Genomic DNA, 9321 nt, shown 5'->3' on the forward strand with positions numbered 1-9321 from the left:
ATTCTGTTGCGATATCTGCTAATCTTCTTATATGAACCCACAAAGTCCACCACGATATTGCTGAAATTTTTCAAGTATCCGATGGAAATCCGATGAAAAATAAAACAATCAAATAATGTCCAATTTAGAATATGCAGATTCCGCTCAATATCTTCAAGAATTTGGTCTGGAAATTCTCAGAAGCCTAATCTTCTATATCTACCTAGGGATCAACAGGTACTTTTAAGGAACTTTTTAATTATTTCCTGCAGCCAACATACTTGAATAAAAATTTTGATGTGTTATGCATTACACTCCAGCCTAAGTGCCCCTAGTAAAGATTTTTGGATCGTTTCTTAAAAACTTTCGTTTCAACCTGAGGAAAACCTTAATTTTAGTTTCCCTAGCTATAACTTTTTTCGTTTCTATACGGAAAGACTTCCAATTTGTTGCAGTTATACAAACTTGGGTTCCGCTCGCATTATTTTCACAGTATGTTCTTAAGGTCTGAATGAACAGGATTAGGAGGTATTCCATAATGTTTTTGTAGTTTGATACACACTCATACAACAGATAAATAGCTAAAACACTCTCCCACGCTTCAATGATCTTATTGAGAAACAAATGTAGTTAAGACAGTGCTCGCATTTACCATGGTGATACTACTAAACAGTGTAAAGAAGAACCCGGTAGGTCAATCATATCTCTAGCAACTGTCAAAGTAATGGTTTATATTTCAAAGCAACTGTTAAAATAATGGTTTCTGGAATTAACTTGAATGTATCAACCTATTCCATGAAATTCCCTAAAAAGTTTTAAGACACAACTTTTTGCTTGATGTGTATTTAATATAGTTTTTATTGTATTCAATGAGAACAATGAGCTGAAAAAGCCAGACGAAATTTATGATCTAAACTCTGTGTGAGTCATATACTCTTTGTTGGTCTTTTGTCAAAGTTTGAAATTAGTTTAAACGAGTTGCTTTAAATCTGAAGAAACACGATGTTTACTAACTGTATCATTTATCGGCAGACTCAAGTGGGCTGGTCACAAAGTGTGAATGCCTGATTAAAGATTTTGGAACTCTAGTTTTGCTATCTATATTGATTATTGACTTTATTAAACGTTGCGACCATATAACAATCTCTAATTTAATATGCGCGCACGAAGGCCAGTGGTGCGATTTGGAGGAACATCAACGAAGATGTAGCTTTGGTATGAAGCTGACATAAAGCTGAACTGCTTTTAAATGGCTGAAACAAAAAAAAACAATGACATTTACCAAAAATCACAAATTTTAAAAGTATTTAAAAATATTGCCAAAAACGGAATCATTTTGTTACCAAAGTCGGGGGTTTGCAAAAATGGAGCATGCCAAAAACGGAATCACATTGTATATGATATCTGTAGTATAAACTTTTGTTATCGAGTTTGTTATGTTGTCTGCTTATTCAACCAAAATGAAAACAAACTAACTAATCAAATGCTTGTTACCGGGTAGCTCAACTTGTTATCTTTTTGTTACCCAATTTTGCTCGGGTATGCTGACGTAGCCATCATATTCGCTGCTCTGACCTTATGTGCCTGTGTTCTCTGTGCCATTCAGGTGTTAATTGTAGTGCTGCTTCCACCTATCGATCACCTCGCATTCGTCCATCAAAATGCTCCCATCCTTGTTCCTGCACATTTCAGTTAATGGCTGCTTTGATTGACGTCTAGAAGTCCTAAAGAGGGGTCCCGTCCAGCTCGTCCTCGTCCGGTAACGTTGCCCCAAGATGCTTCGCGTACGCACTGTGGTGACATCTGGTACCGTTTTGATTCATATTACAGACACTTAAGGCCCAGTGAAGTATGACTCATTAAAAAGCATACCTTACTTTTGCCTCATATGGGGTGTCCCAGAAAGTATGGGCACGATTTCACCATAATGCCATTTCAAGACTTTTGAAGATAAAAATCTGATTTTTAGACATTTGATTACTGTTTTCAATAAGACTAGTGAAACTAGTGAATAATTTAATTAATAATGTGTTGATTACAAATCAATTCTTTGAAGCATCTCTTACCAGTCTTGCACAATTCGCGTTAAATTTGAACGACTTTGTTTTACCAAATTTGTTCTATGTTAGAAAGTGCGTTTAATTAAAATCTGAAAAAAAAAATATATATGTCAGCGACAATATGATAATTGAGCGGACTATCACTTATTCACATTGAATTTTGAACTTAAGCATGTTTAATCTGTATTGGGATAAAAAATACGATTCCAGCCGAGGTCGATTTAAAAATGTTCGAAAAACAAATCCTTATATTTATATTAAAACATGCATAAATTTAAAATAAGGTTGCCTATTCAAGAGAACCTTACTATATAAAATACCTGAAGAATTATGACTTCCTGATATCGTCTTATGCGGAGAGAAAAATACGTGACCACGGCGAAATATTTCGGTAAAAACATATTTTACTAGTTATTTTGCAACTAAAACAAAATGTAGGGTCTGTGTTGACAAGATAAGAATTGATTTTATAAAATCAAAATTTTCAATGTAAACGATCATCAATTCAAACAAACTTATCACAGATACTGGTTGAAATAGCATATGGAAAAATACAAAAATATAAAAATATTTGATTGTTTAGAAAAGTACTATGATTTTCATTATCAAAGTCGTGTCCATACTTTCTTTTACACCCTATAAGGACTGTTCATTTAAGAAAGTGGACACCTAAATATTAGCATTTTGGTGTAAAAATTCCATAAAAACAAATAAAATTTTGTTTCAGTGTGATCTCAAGTGTTTATTTTGACAGCAGACAAAAGTTGACATAAAAAACATTATAAATTCTAAACGATGGGTCGAATTGACATGGCGACTCTCATTTTTTTTCTGCACAAATGGTGTACAGAAAAACTGCCGTTCCGAGATTTGGCTTAAATCGCGAAGTGTCCAAATTGTTTTTTTTCAACGCTGTGGCCAAAATAGATATTCCTGACGACGTACGATACATCCCAACAGAAAAATTTGGGAAAAATGATTTGGTATGGCAAGCAATTTGCTCCTGCGGTATGAAAGTACTACATATTTCACGACGGGTTCAATCAACGGCGAAAATTACAGAACTGAATGTATTAAAAAATGGCTTCTGCCCATCTACTGAAAGCATACCATGCCTCCATTGTTTTTGACAGACCTAGCATCGGCTCACTATGCTTCAGCTACTTTGGAGATGCTCAAGAAGGAATAAGTCGAATTTGTAGAAAAATGATCGAATCCATCAAATTGCTCAGAACTACGCCTCATTGAAACATATTGGGCAATAATCAAACGGCATCTTAAGAAGGATGAAAGAGAAGCAAGCTCCATCGATTTTTTCAAGGAAATGTGGTCAGCAGTTCAAAAAGCAGTTCGAAAAGTTCCGAAAAAAGTTGTGCAGAATTTTATGGGAGGTATCAAAAGAAAAGTAAGAGCATTCTCCAGCAATGCTCAATAAATGTTCAAATTTATGTGAATTTGATCGAAATTACGTTGATTTCCATGTATTTTAGGTAAACTCATGAATTTGTTCGAAAGTAAAAAACACGTGTCCACTTTCTTAAATGAACAGTCCTTATTCCGAACACTTTGATTCGAATTGCGAACAGCTCATTTAAATTATAAATAGAAAAGTCCAATCATCAGTTGAAATTGTCAGACCACTAAAGAAACGTCTAACGCAGCTAAGCAATATAAATTTTCATAGATATTCATGGAAAATGTTTATTAAAACGAGCCTCAAAAGTGAAAACTTTTGAACGACAAAAATTGAAACATTTCATTTGAAAGGTTTCCCATACAAAGTAGAGTGTCCGGAATTCGAAGCTGTCCGTAATATGAATCAAAACGGTAGTTTCAGTCGCGCTACATTGTTCCGCTACACAACTGTAGGTCTGAATGCCTTCTCCTACTAATCTGAATATTGAAATCTTCTACGAAAAAAATGTCAAGCACTTTTCCTGTCAATATAAGATTTAATATGTTTTTCTCTAAAATAATTGATAATTCTATCCGACATTTGTTTCCAATGTGATTCAGGGAGGGAGCATCAAAATCATTTTTAAAATTTCAATTTGAGTCGTCGTGAGTTCTGATTTTTATATATTTGTTACTTTCCGGTCGATTTCCCACAATGTGATTAGAAAGGTAATTTTTTATCTAGCATGTACCCTAGGTACTCAAATTCATCTGATAAATAAATTGATACTCTTCCCATCGTGACACATGTCTACTTGAAGGTTTGAAATATAGAGCTTTTGGTTTATGTCGGTATATTATTAGTTGAGTTTTGGGAGCATTATGAAAAATCTTCCATTTTTCAAACAAAGACTTTTTACGTCTCTGAGGTGACTCAGGTAAGTCAGATTTTGTACAATATTGGTCCCAGAATGCTGCTTAGAGGAAGACCAGTTCTTACAGGAAATCTGATAAACTTGGAGTTCTGATAAATTAACCTGAAGTGTACAGGTTAACTTATTCTAAGAATGTTTGTTAAAAAATTAAAGTATTATTCAAATTTTTGCGAGCTAGCCTTCATGTCAAACACAGTCGAATGTTTTTTATGTGTCTAGAAGAGCAAGACCAGTTGAATAGCCTTCAAATTTGTTGGAACGAATCAAATTCGTTACACGTAAGGGTTAATGAGTGGTCGAATGTCCATTTCGGAATCCCAACTGTTCAATGCAAAAAATGAATTTCAGTTGATGTGGATCATCATTCTGTATAAAATGACGTTTTTAAAGAGTTTACCAATGGATTGGACGATAGCTGAAAGTTTCTGCAGGATTTTAATCCGGTTTTAGAATTGATATAAACTTGACATTTGGAAAATATGCCAACTGAAACCATTAAGTAGATGAAAAAACCGAATTTAGTACTATACCATTTAATTCCACTAGAGTTTGTATCCTTTAACAGATACGCGTATTTCGACCTCAACTGTAAGGCCGTCTTCAGTGTCGTGTACTAGATTCGACTTAAAGTAAAAAAAAGTACACGACACTGAAGACGGCCTTACATTTGAGGTCGAAATACGCGTATTTGTCAAAGGATACAAACTCTAGTGGAATTAAATGGTATAGTACTAAATTCGGTTTTTTCATCTACTTATAGGTATTCTACTAAACAGCTCGAAGATTTATTATGAAACCATTAGTTTAATAAACAAATCAAGAGTTAGAGATCGTATTTTGTAGTCACGGATCTGAATTTCACTAACAGGAAGTCGTGAGTTCACGCGCATAAATTTTGAACTATTGTATCAGTATCGTATCAGTTTATTATGTAGTACGATAAAGAATTTGATATTGTTTTAAGATAAAAATTTAAAAGCTTACGCTAATTAGGGATCGTTTAAATATTTCGTAACGCAACAGGGGGAGGGAGGGGGTCTTACATAGTGTTACGGATCATAACAAAACATTAAAATTGTTCATACAAAAGCTGTTACGTGGGGAGGGAGGGGGTCTGAAATAGACAAATTTTGCGTTACGCAATATTTTAATTGAACCCTTATGACACCTTACAGTCTTGGACAAATATGAATTGTGACAAAGTCAATCATTGACATGACACAATCTTGAAACCACTCAAATAATTCCACGGATGCCTACTTTCACGTAATGTTAAGTTCTTGGCATTACGCACGCACATGGGCTTTTGTATTTACCTCAAACCGCATTCACGCGTGGTTGCTCCAAAATTTGTAACCTCATCCTCGACGAATGGCAACTAAATACACGACGACGACGACGCCATTGCGGAGTATGTTGGCGAAATGAAATGATAAAACCGCGTGGTCAGCTATTTTTAGCCCTGATGATGACGCCGTCGACGAACGAATGCACAATGGTCGGGCTCCATATGAAGAGGCGGTCAAAACTATTAAAATCGATATCCATAGTTTTTATTTTTCATTATTTTACAACATAATCTTTTTATGATATGGTCCTTGTTTGAAATTGTATTGAATTTAATTTTCTTTGAATTCTATGTCGTCAAATTAACTAAGGTTAAAAAAATAATGTAAAGTACAAAATTCACATATTTGGAATGAATTTTTTCACTTATCTTATGTACCATTTGAATGCTTATGAATCAAAATTTTTATTGCACATCAGGATGAAAAAAAATGCTGCCTGCTTCTCAGCTTAGTGTTCTTATAAGCACTTCCACTGTTATTAACTGAGAGCTTTCTTTGCCAAAGTTGCCATGTTCGCATTCGTATATCATGTGGCAGGTCCGATGATACTGTATGTCCAGGGAAGTCAAGGAAATTCCCATTAAGAAAAGATCTTGGACCGACTGGGTATTGTACCCAGACACCTTCAGCATAGCTTTGCTTTGTAGCCACGGGCATTATTAAGATGATAATTGAGGCGATATAATAAGTTTAGCCAAATTTTTTTTTATCCAACCATTGTGCAATGGTCCAATGTGCCATCAGAGGCCGGTAAGGTAGGTTGCATTATTTCGCACTTAAGTCACAGTCTGCGGTCTGTTGTATGCAATATAAGCGCGTCGCACACCAAATAGGGGCTATTTCACAGTTGTGCTAACGCTCCTTAAAAGTGTGACCGTCGCGGCGGGTCACCTTGACGTTTCCGACGCACTTTTTTCCCTTATAAATCAGACAACAAGTGTTTCTATAGGAAATGTTAAGGAAAATGACGCAATTGTCTGATTAATCGTACTCTTATCAAGGAAACTGGGTCAGATTCTTAGATTATTGTTTTATTAGCACTTCCACAGTTATCAACAAAGATATTTCAACGCCAAAATTATAACTTGTTAGTTTAGTTTGAGAGTATTTCAATTTTACGATTTTCTCATTTTTTTTTTCTATCTTTATTAACGAGATTTTTAACCCTGGGCTAGTTCATTTCGGGACCAACGGCTTTATTGACTATTCGAGTGACAATTAGAAGTTCGGCAGTCAAAGCTTCGGTGAAGTTCGGCGTCGGCATTCTAATTTAGTGCTTCGCCGACGCATAAGGAATGCCTTTGTCGGTGTAGCACTTCGTTAGAATGCCGACGCCGAACTTCGGCGAAAATTTGTTGGTGATAGTTCAATTTCTCTTATGAACTTCGGTCTAAAGTTAATCTGAATGCACAATACTTCCCTTCCGAAGGAAGTCGTCACTGAAATTTTAAGTGACTATCTCGGGGATGGGATTTGATCCCAGGTCCTCGGCGTGAGAGGCGTGTGTTCTAACCATTACACCAGGTCCGTCCCCGATTTTCTCATAACAACATTTAAGTATACCAGAAAAACAAAGTTCTTCTCATACAGTCAACTCTTCATAACTCGATATGGAAGAGAAAAAATGTGTTGAAACGCAAAGTTTAAGATTTTTTACTTCAAGTGTATTATGTCAAAACAATAAAAAGGCCGAAATTGTAAATATTTGTGATCTGTATTTTGATACCTTTCAACTCGATGGACTCTTCAACATCGAGTTAGAGAGTGTTGACTGTATATTGTTCTCAGGGTATATAAAACAAAAAAAAAATCAAAAAATTTATTTATTTCTTCCTGTATAAGTTTATTTGATTAATTTCAACCGCCACCTGTTGCCGGTACCATTGGCCCAACTTGACTAATTACGTCACCAAAGTTGAAATTAAAATTAGAAGTATAATAGTTGTTCACATCGCGTCCAGCATTATTGGTGGAATCAATATCTGAAATCAAAAACAAAAGAATAATTCAGTACATCAAATGTTTTACAAAGGAGTCTCCACTTACCAGTCTGGGAAACAGGAACAAAAATAGGATACTGACTTCCAACGCACTCCAAGGCCAGGCGTTGAGCTCGAGTGCATTTATCACATTGACCGGCAGCCTCAACGTTCGCGATACACTTCGTAACGTTGTGATAGAACGCGTCGTCATATCCTCCGCAAGCGACATAGAACCGCTCCAGATTGAGGCCACTTTTGTCATCGTACAGACCCGATCTTATCAGGAAACACCTCACCAGACAGCTGATCTCCGGTAGGGTGAACTCCCCTTTGTACAATATTTCCCATATCCGCTGTCGCGAGAATCCCAGCATCGTTCCACATTCCAAGAATATCTGATTCTCGAGTAGCCGACTCGGTGCAACGAACTTGGGCTGATCCATGATCACCTGCCCAGACTGGATCAAGAAGCACTGGACAGAGCTATCCGCTCGTAGACACAATTTGTTCCTTGGTACGGTTAACTGTTTGTCCAGCAAACATCGTTGCGTACGATTCATGTAGCATTGATCATTCGGATCCGGTTGGAAGAAGCGATCGTACGGAGACTGCATTCCGGTGGAATCCACCCAATCTCGAGTGAGCAGAGTTTGACATCGGACCGCACAATTCCATGGAGGATCATACTGCTGGCACTCGATGCCGGTTCCGGCGAGACTTTTCTGTACGATTTTGTGTCGACTGCAGATAACGTTTGTCGCGAAAAGCGTCAGGATAAATGACGTTAACTTGAAGCGTCTCATTATTTTGGTTTTTATACTGCAGTGGGAGTTGATAAATACTAAAAGGAATCGACGATGCGGTGGGTAAATTTATGACATTTCATAAATGAATCGTCTTCTATTTTTTCGGAGAAGTTCCGGTAGAAGTGTCACGTACTGACTTCCTCCATTGATTCGGTGTGCAGTTTGGCTGGAAATTGCTGTCGCGGCACGTTTGAAAGATATGCCAACCTGCTTTTGAAATACGAAATGAAGAAACCATTTCAAATATTTAATAAACCCATATAGGGCAGTTTACGGCTTCGGCACCATTCGACAATGGGTTACATGCATGGCTTGATTCGCTACTCACCATAAAGTAACGCACATGCCCTACACGCTAACTCGGAACTACCCACGCTATCTTTCGTACCCATTTCCAAATAAAGTTGTTTAAATCATGAAATGGGTATAGCCGATTCACTCATTAAAGGGTGTTTGACATGAACTTCAAAACATGGGTATTTTTAACTCTTGATCAGTTTAGAAAAAAGGGTAAAAAACTTCATCTTTTGTCGATATCGCTCTGGATTCAGTTTAGGGCATTCATAAAACTAATTTAAATAAATAAAATGATAAAAATGAAGCAATATATATTTATTATGCTTAGTTTTATGGTCATACATTATCACCATAATTATATACATTTTTTAAATCGTTTTTTTGCGTCGTCCGATTGATTTTGCTGACGGATTCGCGCGTTTTCGTTGCCGGAGATTTTTTCCTCCTGTTTTGGAGCGTCTTGCTGGGTAGTGCTTCGTGAAGCCCAAGCAGGACAGTTCGGTTTTGCGTCGTCCGAT

At 36.5% G+C, this 9321-nt stretch overlaps 1 protein-coding gene across 1 annotated transcript; it reads right to left on the reverse strand.

Moving 5' to 3' along the window:
* Positions 1–7543: 7543 nt before the first annotated feature.
* Positions 7544–8964, reverse strand: LOC5566899 (general odorant-binding protein 45-like). The gene is made up of 2 exons (XM_001651263.2): positions 7765–8964; positions 7544–7700 (listed from the first exon to the last, which is right to left on the reverse strand). The coding sequence occupies exons 1-2, from the start codon at positions 8501–8503 to the stop codon at positions 7576–7578; spliced, it is 864 nt and encodes a 287-aa protein (XP_001651313.2). The 5' UTR covers positions 8504–8964; the 3' UTR covers positions 7544–7575.
* Positions 8965–9321: the final 357 nt, after the last annotated feature.

Source organism: Aedes aegypti, chromosome 3 (assembly GCF_002204515.2).
Source record: "Aedes aegypti strain LVP_AGWG chromosome 3, AaegL5.0 Primary Assembly, whole genome shotgun sequence".
NCBI classification, from domain to species: domain Eukaryota; kingdom Metazoa; phylum Arthropoda; class Insecta; order Diptera; family Culicidae; genus Aedes; species Aedes aegypti.

Excerpts from the sequence above, each read along its gene's own strand:
- LOC5566899 (XM_001651263.2), bottom strand. The coding sequence starts at position 8,503 with ATGAGACGCTTCAAGTTAACGTCATTTATCCTGACGCTTTTCGCGACA. Across the intron at positions 7,701-7,764 it reads TGTTCCTGTTTCCCAGACTG|ATATTGATTCCACCAATAAT; the intron begins GTAAGTGGAGAC and ends TTTTGATTTCAG.